This window comes from Culex pipiens, chromosome 3 (assembly GCF_016801865.2).
Source record: "Culex pipiens pallens isolate TS chromosome 3, TS_CPP_V2, whole genome shotgun sequence".
NCBI classification, from domain to species: domain Eukaryota; kingdom Metazoa; phylum Arthropoda; class Insecta; order Diptera; family Culicidae; genus Culex; species Culex pipiens.
The window spans coordinates 51,750,317-51,768,478 of record NC_068939.1 but is presented as its reverse complement, the minus strand read 5'-3'; the positions used below and the strand labels follow the sequence as shown (position 1 = coordinate 51,768,478).

General features: G+C 49.2%; 4 protein-coding genes across 6 annotated transcripts in view; 1 reads left to right on the top strand and 3 right to left on the bottom strand.

Annotated features, from left to right (window-relative positions):
* The window catches only part of LOC120431890 (uncharacterized), a 13,572-nt gene extending 1,178 nt beyond the window's left edge, over positions 1–12,394 (top strand). Inside the window, exon 3 of one of the 2 annotated variants that reach the window (XM_039597020.2) lies at positions 9,626–12,394. In XM_039597020.2, the coding sequence (XP_039452954.1) occupies positions 9,626–11,743 (2,118 nt within the window). In that variant the 3' untranslated portion in view covers positions 11,744–12,394. The remainder of the gene's footprint in view (positions 1–9,625) is intronic. The other variant, XM_039597019.2, reaches the window with a different exon arrangement.
* LOC120412894 (retinoblastoma-like protein 2) overlaps positions 1–18,162 on the bottom strand; it is a 61,923-nt gene that overhangs the window by 32,441 nt on the left and 11,320 nt on the right. The gene's annotated exons all lie outside the window — the stretch shown is intronic.
* LOC128093502 (uncharacterized protein K02A2.6-like) lies at positions 4,645–9,336 on the bottom strand. The gene has a single exon (XM_052710507.1). It carries the CDS (start codon positions 9,083–9,085, stop codon positions 4,760–4,762), a length of 4,326 nt encoding a protein of 1,441 aa, XP_052566467.1. The 5' UTR covers positions 9,086–9,336; the 3' UTR covers positions 4,645–4,759.
* On the bottom strand, positions 13,142–14,630 carry LOC120431891 (probable RNA methyltransferase CG1239). The gene is made up of 2 exons (XM_039597021.2): positions 14,414–14,630; positions 13,142–14,353 (listed from the first exon to the last, which is right to left on the bottom strand). The coding sequence occupies exons 1-2, from the start codon at positions 14,504–14,506 to the stop codon at positions 13,580–13,582; spliced, it is 867 nt and encodes a 288-aa protein (XP_039452955.1). The 5' UTR covers positions 14,507–14,630; the 3' UTR covers positions 13,142–13,579.

Here is an 18,162-nt window from a genome sequence, read left to right as displayed (position 1 = left end):
ACATTGGGTCAACTTACTTTACTTTACTTTTACTTTTGTTGGCGCTACACCATTAGCTTGGCCTGCTGCACGATTCTCCGCCAACAAGCTCGGTCCATGGCTGCTTGTCTCCAGTTTTGCGGGGCACCCACTCTCTCCAAATCGTTCTCCACTTGGTCCACCCACCTCGCGCGTTGCACCCCCCTACGTCTTGTTCCTACCGGCTCCGACACAAACACCAACTTCGCAGGGTTGATCCTCTGGTTCCGCTGGCTCAATTGCTCGGGTCGCTCCGGCATCCTAGCAACATGACCCGCCCACTGCAACCGTCCAGCCTTCGCGACCTTCCGGATGCTTGGTTCGTTGTAGAGCTGCGCAAGCTCGTGGTTCATTCTCCGTCGCCATCCGTCGTTCCCAAATACGCCGCCGAAGATGGTCCTGAGCACTCGACGTTCGAAGACGCTTAGCGCTCGTAGGTCCTCCTCGAGCATTGTCCACGTCTCGTGCCCGTAGAGGACGACCGGTCTTATCAGCGACTTGTAGATGGAACACTTCGTATGTAGGGAGAATTTCCGGGACCTTAGGCTCTTGTGGAGACCGAAATAGGCACGACTTCCAGCGATGATGCGTCTCCGAATTTCCCTGCTGCAGCTGTTGTCCGACGTCACCAACGATCCGAGGTACACAAACTCCTCAACCACCTCGAATTCGTCGCCGTCGATTGTAACGCACGGTCCAATGCGAGCCCTAAGGGACTCGGTTCCTCCTGCCAGCAGGTACTTTGTCTTCGCCACATTCACCCTTAGCCCAACCTTTTCTGCTTCCCGCTTCAAGCCGGTGTACGCATCAGCAACCGCCTTGAGCGTTCTGCCAACAATGTCCATATCGTCGGCGTAGCAGATGAATTGGTTGGACTTGCTGAAGATCGTGCCCCGCATATTGAAGCCCGCTCGTCTCATAACACCTTCCAGTACCACATTGAAACAGAGGCAAGAAATCCCATCGCCTTGCCGAAGTCCCCCGAGTGAAGGAAACGAGTCCGATTCCGCACCCGATATCTTCACACAGCACCGAGCACCATCCATCGTCATTCTGGTCAGTCTTATCAGCTTCCCGGGAAAGCCGTTCTCGTCCATAATTTTCCATAGCTCTTCGCGATCGACTGAGTCGTACGCGGCTTTGAAGTCGATGAATAGGTGGTGCGTGGGGACTTGGTACTCGCGACACTTTTGGAGGATTTGTCGCACAGTGAAGATTTGGTCGGTCGTCGATCTCCCCGCAACGAATCCGGCTTGATAGCTTCCAACAAAATCCTCTGCTATCGGCGATAGACGGCTGAAGAGGATCTGGGAGAACACTTTGTAGGCCGCGTTGAGTATTGTGATGGCACGGTAGTTCTCACAATCTAACTTGTCCCCCTTTTTGTAGATTGGGCATATTACTCCCTCTTTCCACTCCTCCGGTAGCTGTTCTGACTCCCAGATCCTGACTATCAGCCGGTGCAAACAGGACGCCAGCTTTTCCGGGCCCATCTTGATGAGTTCAGCACCGATACCATCCTTCCCAGCCGCTTTGTTGTTCTTCAGCTTCTTGATGGCATCCTTAACTTCCCTCAACGTGGGAGCTGGCTCCTCACCTTCTCCTGCTGCACCGATGTAGTCCTCTCTTCTGCCGTCTTGGACCCCTGCCTCTGTTTCTGTACCATTCAGGTGTTCATCGAAGTGTTGCTTCCACCTGTCGATCACCTCGCGCTCGTCCGTCAATATCACTCCATCTTTATCCCGGCACATTTCGACTCGCGGCGTGAAGCCTTGGCGGGATCCGTTGAGTTTTTTGTAAAACTTGCGCGTCTCGTTTGAGCGATGCAGCTGTTCCATGTCCTCGAATTCCAACTCTTCGTGGTGGCGCACTTTTTCCCGGAAGAGCTGGTGCTGCTGCCTTCGCTTCTGTCCATACGCCTCCTCGTAATCACGGAGATTGTACTGCAGCATTGCCCTCCGTGCTGCATTCTTCTCCTCCAAAATCGCTCGACACTCCTCGTCGAACCAATCGTTCCGTCGTCCTCGTTCCACAAATCCGATGGTGCTTTCCGCTGCGTTGGTGATGGCTGCCTTGACGTTCCTCCAGCAGTCCTCGAGGGGAGCTTCCAACAGCTCACCCTCCCCTGGCAACGCAGCCTCCAGCGAATGCGCGTACCGGGATGCGACTTCCGGTAACTTAAGCCGCTCCAGATCCAACCGCGGAGGGCGGCGGTACCGAACGCTTTTCGCCAGGGAAAGTCGTTGGCGCATTTTCACCATCACCAGATAGTGGTCCGAGTCGACGTTGGCGCCGCGATAGGTCCTGACGTCGATGATGTCGGAGAAGTGTCTACCGTCGATTACGACGTGGTCGATTTGCGATTCGGTTCCTTGTGGCGATCTCCAGGTGTACTTGTCTCGGATGTTATGCTGGAAGCAGGTACTTCGTACGGCCATATTTTTGGAGGTGGCGAAATCGATCAGTCGCAGGCCGTTTTCGTTCGTGCGTACGTGGGCGCTGAACTTTCCTATCACCGGTCTGAATTCCTCCTCCTGGCCAACCTGAGCGTTAAAATCTCCGATGACGATTTTGACGTCATGTTTTGGGCAGCTGTTGTACGTCCAGTTCAGCTGCTCGTAAAATGCGTCCTTCTCGTCATCTTCGCTTCCTGAGTGCGGGCTGTGCACGTTTATGATGCTGATGTTGAAGAAACGGCCCTTAACCCTCAACACGCACATTCGGTCGGTGACCGGGGTCCACCCAATCACGCGATCGAGCATTTCGCCCAACACTATAAAGGCTGTCCCAAGCCTCTTTTTCTTGCCGCGGCTCTGGTAGATTCTACAACCCAATCTTTTGTACTCTCGTACCTCCTCCGCGCCTATCCAGCAAACCTCCTGCAACGCTACGATGCTGAACTTGCGGACCCTCAATATGTCGGAGAGTATGCGGATACTCCCGTCAAATCTGAGAGACCTGCAATTCCACGTTCCGAGCTTCCAATCGTGGATCCTCGTAAGAATTCCAGTTCCGTGCCGATTGGTCCGGCTCGCATCGTGTGCTTCCTGCACTGGTGTTTTACGGCGGGTTCGTGTGGCCTGCACCAACCCCCTGTCTCGCCGGAGGACCATCGTGCCGGTACTGTTTAGAGTCCCACGCCGACACAGGGACTTTCACTCAGCCGCCCCTAACCTGGGGTACAGACGCTGTTTCGAGCCGCCCCTAACCTGGGGAACAGACGCTCGGAGGGGGGGGAGGGTCAGCCAACTATAACCTGCAATGAGCCGCCCCTAACATGGGGAACAGACGCTCATGAGGGGGGAGGAGGCTGAACACCTGGTTTTCGAGCCGCCCCTAACCTGGGGAACAGACGCTCGAGGGGGGGGGGGGGGGGGTGCTTTAGGCGCGTACGTGGTACGATGGACTCTTCCGCCAACTTCTTTGTTATTTTATTTAATTTTTTTTTTTCAAAAACTTAATCACTTTTTTTTTCCACCGCCGTACCGATTGGACCCACTGTGCACTACTTTGCGCTTTCTCTTCTACACACAGTTCCCGCATCACAGACGACGACGACGACACCGGCCTCGCTTTGTAGAGGTCGTGCTTGCAGTACACGTTCCTGTACACACAACACAACACAATACCCGAAAACAGCGTTGGCGACGACGACGATGCCTTCACGCTTCTTTTGTTACACTTCTGCTGCCCGCGCGAAACCGAGATTTTTGGCGAAATTAATTTCCTAATTTGCCTTGATCACGGCAGTTAAAACGCCGGGTTTTCACTAATCACGTATCGAGCACTGGTTCACACGCGGATTGAACGAACTTCGCGGCTCACTGACACGGATTACGTCGGTTAATCGATCTTTTTGGTGGGACCGGTCGAGAATACCGCTGTGCTCTCGTGCACGCACACACTAAGATTCTTGATTTTACATTGGGTCAAATGAAACTAAAATGATGCTCAAATACAACGATATGGTAAAAACAAGTCATCCAACAGTGTTTCTTGTTCGAAGTAATCGTATTGACATGGTACAATGTTTGAAGTGGAGATTTTCAAACATTTGGGTAGTTTTCGAGCAATTGCAACAAAAATATTAGAAAAAATATTTTTCGAGAGGTCATTTTTGGCCAAAAACGTACCTCAATTTTAGACAGCTGCCAAAATAACAGGATTTGTTCTACGAGATTTTTTCAGCGAAGTCATCTTAATATGTCCCCTACACAACCCTTTTAGCAGAATTCAGTTTCATTGAGAAGAATCTGGCCTCGGTGGAGTCGCTGGTAGGCAGTTGGACTAACAATCCAAAGGTCGTCAGTTCGAATCCCGGGGTGGATGGAAGCTAAGGTGTAAAAAGAGGTTTGCAATTGCCTCAACAATCAAGCCTTCGAACACCTAGTTTCGAGTAGGAATCTCGCAATCGAGAACGCCAAGGCAATGCTGTAGAGCGAATAATTTGATTTGATTTGATTTGATTTGAGAAGAATCTGAGAAATGGTAAAATCCGTAAAAAATCACTTTGACCCAATCTCAACCCCAGACCCAATGTCACCCCCACTGACAGTACAGTTTATCATGCTTTATGATGTGTCCGGAAACGAATGAAACACGTGTAGTACAAAACGTAAGAGCGAATATATTTCGTACTGGTTTGCGTGGTTGTTGAAACCGAACTTAATTTTTCTCCACCACCCACAGGCGCAGCCTACTGCGATGGGCGCTCGATGGTGGGGATGGAACATCTCCCCCCTTATTTCATCCAGAAGTTGGAAAATCTTCCTGGAAGCTTGATTGCGCGTTGTCCTCGTCCTCCACCAGCTGGCGCGCCTTGAGGTGCTTCAGGTACCGGATGTCCTTGTCCTCCAGAAGCTCGTTCCGCCGGGAGAGCGGCAGGTGCCGGTGGTTCTACAGCTGCGTCCTCGAACTCTGCTTCGGATGAACCGGATTGCTCCTGATCGTCAGATTCTTCAGAGTCGTCGTCCGAGAATTCCGGATCGCTGTCGTCAACTGGAACAGGAACTGGCACTGGAGTTGCAGGCACTGGTGCTGCTACCGCATCGGCCAATCCAAAACCGTCGAAAAAGATCGAGAGCGACGTCGGCTCTGGCGAAGCTGTGGTCTCGGGAACTCGTCTCTTCAACTGGTTTGCGTGCGAACGGATCAAGCGTCGGCGGTCGTCGAGGAATATGTTGTAGTTGACTCTGCCGATCTTCTCGATCACGGTACCAGCCTCCCACTGCCAGGAGTTGGCACGATGGACCTGCGCGAAGACGGCATCGCCGTGCTTGAAAATCCGTTGGATCGCGCCGTGCTTTTTGTTAAAAGCGTCGTTCTGCTTCTCCGCCCTAGCGCTGGTGCTTGGCGAATTATCCTTGGTCGGTTGAAGGAGAGCAGAAATGGTCCGGACTGGCCGGCCGAACATCACTTCCGCCGGAGACTTGCCATCGAGATCGCTGGTTGGGGTCGAGCGGTATACTTGCAAAAGCGTCTGCAGTGCTTCCTCCAGGGTTTCTCCCCCCGCGCGAATTTTGCGAAGGCTCCTCTTCAGCGTGTCCACAAATCGTTCCGCCGAGCCGTTTGATTGTGGGTGGAACGGAGCGGTTCGAAGGTGGCGAATTCCCAGCTTGGTGCAGAACTCCTTGAACTCGTGGCCAGTGAACTGGGTTCCGTTGTCGGAAACAATAACCTCCGGAATACCGAACGTAGCGAATGACTGGGTCAGCAGCTTGATGGTCGTCTTCGCTGTCATCGTTCGAGTTGCGTACACTTCGGGCCATTTGGTGAATGGGTCGACCACCACCAGGAAGTACACGCCATCCACGGGACCGGCGTAGTCGATGTGGATCCGGGACCACGGCTTGCTTGGAGTTGGCCACGATTCTAAGCACGTTTTGGTGGGTGCTTTTCCAGCGATGGAGCAAGGGTTGCATCGCTTAACGAAATCCTCTATTTCGTTGTCTAGTCCGGGCCAGTAGACGAAACTGCGCGCAATCGCCTTCATGCGGACCATTCCAGGATGTCCACGGTGGAACTGTCGCAAAATCTGTGACCGGAACTGGTTCGGAACCACCACTCGGTCGTGGAACATCACGCAGCCGTCGACAAGACTGAGCGATTCCCGTCGGCGGAAGTAGGGAAGAACCTCGGAGTTGGTGACCGATTCCGCGCTGCTTGGCCATCCGTCGCGGATGTACTTGACCACGGCCTGGAGTGTGGCGTTCGTCGCAGTGGCTTTTTGCAGAGCTGCGAAAGAGACCGGCACTTTGTCGATTGTGTCTGAGATGATGCTTGCCAGGTCCTCTTCGAGCGTGAGTGCTGCCACGACGTACTCCTCTTCCGGTTGGATGGTACGGTCGATGAGCCGAGACAACATGTCGGCACAACCGAAGTCGTTCGTGGACACATGCTGGATCTCGAAATCGTAGTTCAGCATCGTGAGTGGCCAGCGTTGGAGGCGATTCGCGGTGTGCAGTGGAATTCCCTTCTTCGAGCCGAAGATGGACAGGAGCGGCTTGTGGTCAGTTTGCAGTGTGAAGGGTCGTCCCAGCAGGTACTTGTGGAACTTCGTTACCGCATATACTAACGCGAGCGCTTCCTTTTCAGGTTGTCCGTAGTTGCGCTCAGCGGGTGTAAGCGACCTTGACGCGTGTTGAACTGCCTTGAGTGAGCCATCAGGGAACTGGTGGAGTATGACGGCCCCGATGCCGGTGCTCGACGCGTCCGCGGCTACGATGATCGGCAGCTTTGGATTGTAGTGAGTTAGTAGCAGGCTTGACTGGAGCACCTCCTTGAACTTCTCGAACGCCTGCTGGCACTCAGATGTCCAACGCCACTTGGTGTCCTTCTTGAGCAGCTGGTCCATTGGGCGGCGTAGCTCGTGAAGGTTGCGCACGAATCTTCCGTAGAAGTTCACCGCGCCCAGGAACGATCGCAGTTCGGACACGTTGGTTGGTGCGGGAATGGCGGCAATCGTCCTCAGCTTCTCGGGATCGGGGCGGATGCCTCGACTGTCCACGATGTGTCCCAGATACCGAATTTGCAGCTGGAAGAAACTGCATTTCTCGGCCTTGACGTGGAACCCGTACTCCTTGAGACGTTGGAGCAACTGCTTGAGTGAAGATGCGTGCGATTTCCGGTCTGGTCCGAACACGATGACGTCGTCCATGAAGGTGCGGACGCCAGGTATGCCCGCAATCATTCCGTCCAGGAGGCTTTGGTAAGCTCCCGGCGCTGACTTCACCCCCGGAGTGAGGCGATTGTACTGGAACAGACCTCGATGCGTATTGATGGTGAGGAGCTTCTTGGAGTCGTCATCAACTTCGAGCTGAAGGTACGCATCGGAGAGGTCGATGATGCTGAAGATGGAACTGCCAGACAGCTGCGCAAAAATTTCCTCCGGTGTTGGCAGCGGGTAGTGGTTGGCTTCCAATGCTTCGTTCAGACCAGTTGAGAAATCCGCACAGATGCGAACTCGTCCGTTCGGCTTGCGCACAGCGACGATCGGAGCGGCCCACTCCGAGAATTCAACAGGTGTGATGATTCCCAGAGATTGGAGGCGGTTGAGCTCGTCATCGACCAGGGAAATGGTGTTGAACGGAACTGGTCTTTTGGGACAAAAGACGGGCTTGGCGTTAGGTTTGAGATAAAGCTTTACCTTCGTCTTGGTGCAGTGTCCCAGGGAATCGTCGAAAACGGCCGCGTGGTTGGCTCGAAGCTCTTGAAGCTGCTCCTCCACCGACTTGACCTCGACGACGTTGCAAATGGAATCGATCGGCACGGACCACAACTCAAAAAGCTCGATCCATTCGATTCCCAGAAGGTTGAGTCCAGGCGATGACGTCACGAAGCATCTGCTGCGCTCCGTTCTGCCGTTGAGAGTGACGTCACACACGAACTCGCCGACAAGCCCGAGCGGCTGGCCGGACGCGTTGATTGCTTGAATGGAGGATGGCTGCAAACATGGCTGTCCTAGCTTGCGCCACGTTGCCTTGGCAACCACCGTTATGTCGCTGGCTGTGTCGAGCTGCAGTTGCGTAGCAACGCCGTTGATGGTGATCGGCAAGTACTTACGCCTGCTGCGATTGGCAGCCACGTGGTTGACGAAAATTCCTCGCGACTTGGCTTTCTGCTGCTTCTTCGCCTGCTTTTTCTTCTCCTCCACGGAATGATCCGGCTTGGAAGAGCTGCTGGAAGGCTTGGAAACGCAGCTGCAATAGCCTTCCTTGTGGCCAACTCGGTTGCATGCCTTGCACAAATGCCCCGAAAACGGACAGTCCCGGACAAAGTGCATTTGGCCGCATTGCCAGCAGGGGGTTCGGGGTAACTTGCCTTCGGTTTTCGCCGGACGCTGCTGCTGGGGACCGCTTCGCTTCTCCTGGACCGCGTGGACTGCTGGTTTCGAGCTTGATGGCCGCTCGACCAGCGTCGTGTCCGCCTTGAGATTGACGAGGCGCTGAAACTCGTCGATCAGGGTTTGGAGCGTCACAGGGTTTTCGGCGGTCTCCGCTTCGATCCGGGAAAGGAGTCTTGCCCGAACATCGGCGTATCGAGGTGACTTAAGACCGCAGATGAAGATGAGGCATTTGAATTGGTCAATCTTCACCTTTTGGAACTCAAAGTCCTCACACGCCCGGTTCACCTTACCTCCGTAGGTGATGATATCCTCCGCCTCCGACTTGGCCAGCTGGAGACACTGGTAGCGTTTGTGGAAGATGGAGGTGTGGGAGCCGAAAATTTTCCGTAGCGTGGCCACGGTGTCGTCGAACTTGACGGCACTTGGAAGCTTGGGCAGGATGTAGTTACAATAGCGGCTGTGTGCGGTGGTGTCCAACTTCCGGAGCAAAAGTCGCACTTTCGCCTCCTCCTTCAGCTTGGACGCGTCCTCCTTGAACATGTCCTCGTAACGCCGGAACCACTTGTCGAAAGTGACACCGTTCTCTTCGTCGAAAGAAAACTCGCTGATGTTGGTGGCCAGCGACTCCAGGATCTGCTCGGAGTTATCTGGTGCTGCCGCCGGTGCCGCCATCTTCTGCAGCAATTCCGTAATCTTGAGGATCGCCTGTTGTAGTTCCGCCATGCTTCCGGTTTTTCCTCGTCGCCAAATTGATGTGTCCGGAAACGAATGAAACACGTGTAGTACAAAACGTAAGAGCGAATATATTTCGTACTGGTTTGCGTGGTTGTTGAAACCGAACTTAATTTTTCTCCACCACCCACAGGCGCAGCCTACTGCGATGGGCGCTCGATGGTGGGGATGGAACACTTTATTTGTATTAAAGTTTTTCTAACTCTTAGAATATTAGAAACTCTTAGAATAACAGTAGTAAAACCGCACCATTGATAAGTATTGGAGATTCCATTGTACAAATTACTATACTTTATTGCTGGAACGTGCTCGTATGGAACTTTTGCAATTGCACGATTTTTGATAATTTTACCGCTGATAAAATTCCAGAAACCGAAACTTACCAACAATTTAAGTTATTCCCTCAAGACTGGGATAAAAAAAAACATACTTTATAGTTTTGCGTCACAGCGGGGATTTCCTGTGTGATAACAACACTCAATACGCGACAAACATTGCTAACTCATGACTATGTGCGCTCTCTCATTCCAGTCCTGGACGCGATACTTTGTGCGCGTGGAGGCGGTCAAGTGCTTTCCGTGCTACATGAAAATCTCATTCTTCAAGTCCGCCACGGACGAATCCACCGATCTGATCGTGCGCATCAACATCCCGGGACTGACGGTGCAGATGGCCACCTCCCGAACGCGGGCCCACTCGTACGGTCTGTTTTGGAAGCACAACCGGAAGCGGTGCTGCGCGTACTTTGCGCTCGCGTCCCAGCTACTCTGCGAACGGCACCTGCGCTGGATGAAGAAGTCGATCCGGAATCTGGAGCTGTACCGTCAGGAAATTCTACAACTGCGGCGTGCCAGCCGGACACCGATGCACGAGATCCGCCAGGAGATGCACCCGGGAGATAACGACGAGCTTTTGGTGTACCAGAATCTGGAACTGACGCAGGACATGACGACGACGACGGATACGCTGCCAGACAAGTTGGGACCGTTACCAAATGTGCCGCCTGCGGCGACGGAGCAGGAGGTCTTTTTGCGGCGGATTAGCGGGGTGTCTGGGATTTACGAGGAGATATTCGACCCGGCCCGAGCGTCCGGAGTATTTCGACCGAGAGCGTCCGTCGTGTCGGGGATCTACGAGGAGATGAAACTTACCGATATTAGGGAGCAGCATGAGAGGAGTGCGGACGAGCTGGCGGTGGATGGGGAGGACGAGGCACCGCCGCTGCCGCCCCGGCCACGATCCCACACGAACGAGTTTGAGCTGCAGCGTTCGTTCACCTCGCCCGAGTCGGACTACCTGAAGAAGAAGAAGCACTGGCAGCTGTTTGAGACGATGTTTGGACGGCGGCGCACCAACAGCGGATCGTCCGGTACGGGGGTGAAGACGACGAAGGTGCCGGCGACGGAGGTCAAGAAGCCAGACCAGAAGGTTGTGTACCGGGACAAGGTGGCGCGGTTACGGTTTTCGGAAAACAAGAGAAACAGTTTTTCCAGTCCGGATTTGAGTGCGTTGAAGGTGGATGAAGGTGGAAGTGCGGCGACGTCCGGTGATAATCTGTCCGACGAGGGTTCGTGCAGTTCGGAGTTTTACGTGCAGCGTGACGTGGAGGACTACATCGAGGAGGACTGCTATTTGTCGACGGAGTTGCTGCCCGGGTCGAGATGTCCGTCGATCGAGGAATCTCTGGCGAATCTGTTGATCAACGGGGAGGACGGAGGTGACGATAGCAGGTTCGGTGGAGGACCGCTTAACGTTTCGGAGAAGGTTGTTCCTAATTTGAACGGATCCTGCAACTCGTCGACGGTCAATCTGGTAGCGTTCAGCTGTTCGATGGCGGAACCGGTTCCGGTTGAGGCGACTGAGGGTTACTGCGAAATGGGTGCACCTGGAACGGGATTCAATCGGCTCAAGCTGCAGGATGTCGAGTTGAGAAAGCCGCTTGAAATCGTAGAATCGATCTACATGGACATGGACGGCAAACCTGGCGCTAGCGAGGAGGCGAGTCGATCCAGTTCTACGAGCAGCGGCGTCAGCAGCATGTACAGCAACACCAGCAGCGTGTGCAGTTCCGGCAAGCAGCGTAACTCGATAGACGACAAAATTCCCTCGTATTACCCGAACGAAGACTTCCGAACGCCCAAGAAGGTCGAAAGCCACGTCCCGCGTAAAAGCCCAAAGCCCAAGGAAAGCCCTAGCAACAGCATCAAAAGATCATCCTCTCAACGCAAGCATCACGTCCCGCCGGGAATCTCCACGATGCCGCGTGCCTGCAAATCAGCCCAAAAACCCTCCTCAAGCCGGTCTAAACTGAGCGCCCGAAGCGCGAGTTCCGAACGGTGCGCAGTCCCAACCCCACAACAACTTGACACATCGCCCACGAAAAATATCGAAAACAGCCCACCGGAAAAGATGCTGCTGTTCCACAACCAAAAGTATGCCACAATCGCACGCAGCAACTCGCCCTCTTCTTCGAGCAGCAAGTACGCGGAGAAAAATTCCTCCTCCAAAAAAGCTGCCCCCGAGGCGACCTCAATCATCGGGACGAGTCGACGCTTTGGATCGCTGCCACGGTTCGCCAAGTTTGATCTGTCTCCGCTGCGGCTCAAAATCAACAGCGTGCTGCAGCGGCACAACTCGGAGAACTTGTGAGGACACAAAAACACACGCTGCAATATCTCTTCGACACTAGAATTAGTCAAACCACTGTTGCTCAATTCTTAAGCTTAGCTAGAAGGTATTATTGAAAATCTCAATTTTCGGCTTCCAAATTTAGCGATTAAGAAATGTCTTTTTTTGCGGTTGACAAAGAGCTGATTGTTGAAATCATGTTTAAAAAATTGCCATTATTTGTTACGCTCTAAAAGAAAAAAATCGTCGTTTTTGCTTAGCTCAGCTTGTTGCCTTTCTAAAAAGCTTTCGATTTATGAATCACTATACGCGTGCACTCTGTGCTATCAAATTAGTTAGTCTGTAATTTTGTTATTGCTTTAGATGTGACGCACGAGTGTGATTATCCTGTTTAGGAAAGAGTAATGAAACGCACAACTTATTCAGAAGAAAAAACATACGCACACAAGGTACAACACTTTTCGCTATCCAACGAAACTGAACCATCCTGAACTAAAAAAAAAACAAATCTCGGCTGGAATCTCAATTACTTAAGCCTTTGCATGAAACATAGATTGTAGAAAACGTATCGAATAGAACGCACTCGAAAATATATCAAGATTCTCGAACATTTTAAAAGTTAGTAAAAGATTATCTAGAAACATCATCACCGAAACGGTCGTGGGATAACTCGCCGAATGTCGTTTCGCTGAAGTGGATTTTTTTTTTTTTTTTTTTTTTTCTTTTTTTTTTTTCATAAAATTATTTTTATCGCTGAAGTGGATGAAATTATGTAAAGGATAGAAAAGAAACTAATTTCCAAAAGGTTGTGGATGACAAGAAAATTGCAAAATTCTTTTACTTGAACTTCATCCTGATAATTACAAGCGATCGTTAGATTGCCATCAATTTCGCTCATCGCCGATGAAAAATGTGCAATTTGATCAATGGCTTCCCACTAAGTCCGAAGTTCGGAAGGAACGCGGTCTTTCTATTCGTGAATAATCAAGTACGAACTGTATTTATATTTTTCAGTTTTATTTAATTTAATATTTTTGATCTAATTTAAACTTTTGATTTTTTTATTGTAAAATTTTAAGAATTTTTCAACTAAATTGACCGTTTTGTACCTTGATACAACCTGTGACCTACTAGTGAAAATTTCGCTCTTAAATTTAAAATTTGTTTTTTGAATATTTACAAATTTTTTTCAATTGAATTCAAAAACATTAATTGGCAATAAATTTGTTTTTTTTTTTTCAATTTCTGGATTTCCCATTCATTTATTTATTCCAGAAATAATATCATTATTGAATTCAAGAGGTAAATTGAACTATTTTATATATTTCCAACATAAAGTCATTCCGATTTATCAATCAATCAATCAGCAATAATTTCCATAAAATATTGGGTATATATACTAATTGAACATCCTCAACCTATCAAACACACAAGAATTTGCCCTCCTGAAAACGCATCAATGATACGACATTAGGCGAAATGCTCCAGACCCCACCGAAACATCATCAATTTAGGAAAACCTCTCATCGATTGTAGATAGAAAAGAATCGTTTGATAGCCGTATACAAATCGTATGGATTCGAAGCATATCAAACTTTAAGCTTTCGCTGGCTTAAATTATGAAATAAATTGAAGAACGTGTGTTCGCGAGCGCTGATGCTTTTTGTCAGTGATTTTACTGAAAGCTATTGTGATCCCAGAACTAATGAGGAATGATGTACAAAGTTTAGCGGAAACAAACTAAATAAATAATACCATCAACAACCGCTATGACTGTGCTCTCCTTGAGAAAATTCCTGCATTTTTATTGGGTAAAATTCAATTGAAAAATTCAAATAACTAACTTAAATCTAATCATCACTTTTGAAAAACGTAAATCGGCCTCCGAAAGCCCTTACTCCCCGCACCATCCGTCGAAACATTCAACTCCGTCACCTCCCGGAAGCCAACATCGTCACCCAATAAATACTCCCGGAACGCGTCGGGCCGGAACTGTATCGCCCGAAAGTTCGCCAAGATCTCCGGCGACAGCTTCTTCCGATGCTTGTAGCTGTCCCAGGGTTGCGGTTCCAACACAAATCGACCACCCGGGTGCAGCTGCCGGTAGGCTCGCCGAAACGCTAACTTGACGCCGGCATCGCCAAAGTTCAGCTGGATCCACTTGGTCACGGACAGGCAGAATATCACGTCATACTGCGGCTTTTCACACTCCAGCAGTTCCTCGTCCGCGTACACGTAGTTTATATGCCGAAACTGAACATTTTGAAGCGCTTCCGAGTCGCACGCCTTTTGCCTCACCGCCAGATTATTCCGCGCGGCTCCGATCAAATTCCGATCGATGTCGATTCCGACCACGCTCGACGGCCGGCAATGTTCCGCGATGAGCAGCGTCAACGATCCGTTGTTGCAGCCAATGTCCAGCATGCGCTTGCCCTCGATGAATGCGCGCTGTTCGATGAAAACCGGCAGCCGGACGTCCTCCTTGGGCGCCTCGCGGTTGTTCCGATAACCGTAGTAGCGGTCGTAGTTCCCGTACAAGAATAGCTTCTTCTTTCGTTTGGCGGTTTGGCCCGTGAGTGGTCCGCCTAGTCGTTTGAGGGTCACTTCCGGTTTCTGTGGTGTTGGGGATTTCTGGAACCGATCGTTAAAAATAAGCGATTGATATTCATTGGAACCGATTTGACAACTTACCACGGTTTCCGAGGTGCCGTTTTGTGGGACATTCTCCCTGGACCCGGCTTCGTCCAGTTGCTCTCCACAATCTGGTTGATTTGTTTGATCCATGCGGAAATGGCCACTCTGGAAGATCTTTTAATGAACAATCGAATTTCTTAACTAAAATCACTACCAAAATCGACTGCAGAAAACGTTTGGAATGATTCTGCTTGCAAGAATCGTGAAGCCGCGCGGTTCGAAATCAAAACAAAGGGCCAAAGTGTTCCAGTAAGAGAGGTGATGAGTGCAACTTCACACGTTTACATAATAAGACCCAGATTTTGGTTTATACACAAATTGTATCAGAAGAGACGCACCCAAAAGTGGGTAAAGTTGTAATGTAACCTTTCGGAAATCTATGAAGTGTACTTTATGAAAGGATATTAATAAGGGTGGCCGAAAACGCGATTGTTTTTTATTTGATTTGATGTGAAAACGAACAGGGCCGCAAGGATAACCAATGTAGCGGTTTCCTATAATTACAGTGGCTCAGACTTAAAGGGAGCATCTTCAAATTGGGTCCTAAAATGAAGCTTAGATTGCTGATATTATTGTTTACAGCGATAAAGCTTATTTTTCTGAGTACAATGACCCGTTGTACGACCACAAAGAGTTTAAAATGGATTTTTAAATCAATTTTGAAAAATTAACCTCGCGGTTCTTGACAAAAAAGCTCCTACTTGACAGCTCGTTCCAAGGGGACCATAGTTGATCCATCGAAAAAATGTTGTCTTGTCAAAAAAAAAAATTTGCATTAAAATGAAAAAAAGTGATCAGAAATGGTTTTTAATCGTGTTTTTTACCGTTGTACATAAAAATTGACATAGGACTTTAGTACCCAATTACTGCCATATGAAGAGTCAAAAGGGGGTGGTTGGACGCGAACAAGTAAAATCAATCACGGTGTCCTCAGGAGAAGAGAATCTCCAACAGAAACTCCGAAAACGTCTGATAAAGCTGAGAAACAGGGCTCGCACAGTTGGGGGCCTAAAAAGGCGCGAAAAACAGCTGGAAACTGACAGAGGTCAATATATGTAGTACATAATTAGACAATTCTTAAGAATTGTACAATTACCGTCATCTGGGGTGAATCGGGACTACAGTCTGAATAGGAACAGCGGTGTTAAGAGCACTTAAAGGATTTAAATTTGGAAATGGGTGTACACATTTTGTTGGTCTGAGTCTGTTCTATCCGAAACCAACCAGAAAAATAAAAATACTGTGCTCTAACATGGTTAAAACTGCTGTCCCAATTCGCCCTAGTTGACGGTAAAAAAAAACAATTCTTCCCTTGTGACGTAGTTCTGGTTTTCCACTATCCACATCCAGTCTCCTCCATTACAGCAACAGCATACCACAGACAAACAGACGTGACTCTCCATACAAATTATTTTTGAAATCCATCGTCCTTCATCAAACCACCAAATCACGGCGACGCCAGCGCTGCCTGGTGAGCTTATGCCGAAGCGCAGCCCAAACACACCAATACAAACCCATTACTGTCATGTGTCATGTCAGTGTATGCGTGAGACAATCAAGCCTTAACGATTGTAAACATCAACAGCTGTTTCGAAATAATTTTGTTGTTGCTGATCATCAGTAACAAAATCAAAATAAATAAATCAAGACCGACGGCCGAAAATGACGGTGGGTCTGTTCCACGGTCGGTTCCGTTTCCAATGGCAGAACCTCATGAGGCAAATCATGCGGCAGCACCTGCAGCGATGCAAGACAACACAATGACAGAGACCACACCACTGGTCCTCCCCGTTGCTTGCATGTTCCGTCTAAGATTCCTCCTCCACCGAAAACATGAACCATTACACCTGACACCATCATCAACAAGATATCCCGGTCACGAAAACACCAGTAGTGGCCGCCGGAATAGGAAAATCCAATTCAAAACTAACGGAATTGATCCCCACGATGGGCGTTTGGAAACATCTGCGGGTAACGTGTCCACGGCGCAATTAAGTTGCCAGCCAACAAAACCAAAAGGGCCGAATGAGACGAAAAAAGTCGCGAAGAGTGGCGCTCACGATCGACGCAATATCGTCAAAATGCCAAAAGGACGACCAGCAGCAGCAATCTGAGCAGCAGTCCACGAAGGATAAGCAGGTTGCTCCGAAGGAGATGACTCCACCACAGGATCCGGCTTTCTCCACAGTAGCGGGCGCCTCAGCAGCAGCCTCGACTTCGGCAGGCAGTGGAGCAGGTCTATCTGGTTAATAGTGGGGTAAAAGGTATGCCCTCGCTAGTCAGCCGCTCATCTGACTCTGGCCGAAACTTCCCCAAATTTGACCCGCAAAGTCTGGATAGTGGATCACCGTTGGAATTTCTGAATTTCATAATATTTTTTTTTGTTTTCATTTGCTGCCTCACACGTGCTTTCGCTCAACTTAAAAACAAAAAAACACGTATCACACACACTGAGAAAAGAAGGGCGAGCTGTCACGACAGCAGCGCCGGGTGAGTGGATGCCGAAACAAAATTGAATTTGAATTAACCGTTTTTGGAGGACGATGGAATTTCATAATATTTTTTTTGTTTTCATTTTCTGCCTCACACGTGCTTACGCTCAACTTAAAAACAAAAAAAAAACACGCATCACACACACTGAGAAAAGAAGGGCGAGCTGTCACGACAGCAGCGCCATCAGCGCCGGGTAGTGGATGCCGAAACAAAATTGAATTTGAATTAACCGTTTTTGGAGGACGATGGTTCGGCACTCGAGTGTCCCGTCTGTTTGTCTGTGAGCATACTGTCCACTACCCTGATGTCCCTCCCATTTCCCGACTTTGATTCTTACTACTAATAAAAACGAGAATAAAAAGGAAAATCAGATGAGAAATGGTCAATGCGGATGGAGAACAAATGGAGCTATAGCTCCCCTCACAAAGACTAATAGTAGGAAAGTGTGAAAAAAAAACATTGAAAAAATTAAGAAATATGAAAAATAGTAATGCCTATGCGGATGGATCGATCATCTTCTCACAAGGACATTTAAAGTGACAGATGGTAGGGAGAGCAAAAGAAGAACAGCCAATTCGGAACAAGAAATAGTCAATGCGGATGGAGAACAAATTAAGCACAGTATCTCTCACAAAGACTGGTGGCAAAAGCGCTGAAAGTCAGAGAAATTCAATGCAGATATAGAGTAAAACTTTCATGGTCAACTTCACAAAAGCTCGACAGAAAATTTCTCATTATGATGCACTTATAACATCTCGATTAACACTGCGTAGTGGGAAGGGCGCTGGTATTTAAAAAAATGTACACGTGGTTTGTGAATAGTTTATGATACAGGCATCCCTCATATTTGGTACGGTTTAATTCGGAACACTTTTTTCTCACGGATATAAACAAACTTTGGTTTTCTCCAGGAGCACATATTTTTTACAGAATACTGACTTCACACACTGAAATCAATGAAACACAAGCTTAGTTACGGACGAACGGACATGACACCAGGAACAAATTTTCTCCAATTTTCTGAAGCAAACTATCACTTGTGCCATCTACACTCCGTGGTTATGTTTTATGAATAGTCTGATAACTTTTTTTGTGTGAAAATATCAGTTAAATTCAGGTGTTCCACAATTGTGTGAGGCACAATAACATCCCACAATTATGGAACAGGCAATTTGGAATCAGTGTTTTGCTGATCTGAATGAAAATTTCATTTAAAAGTCTTGAAATAAAGTTTTTTGTTTTAATAGTACTAT

Coding starts and splice junctions, on each gene's coding strand:
- LOC128093502 (XM_052710507.1), bottom strand. CDS start 9,085: ATGGCGGAACTACAACAGGCGATCCTCAAGATTACGGAATTGCTGCAG.
- LOC120431891 (XM_039597021.2), bottom strand. CDS start 14,506: ATGGATCAAACAAATCAACCAGATTGTGGAGAGCAACTGGACGAAGCC. Junction 14,354..14,413: donor ACGGCACCTCGGAAACCGTG/GTAAGTTGTCAA, acceptor GATCGGTTCCAG/AAATCCCCAACACCACAGAA.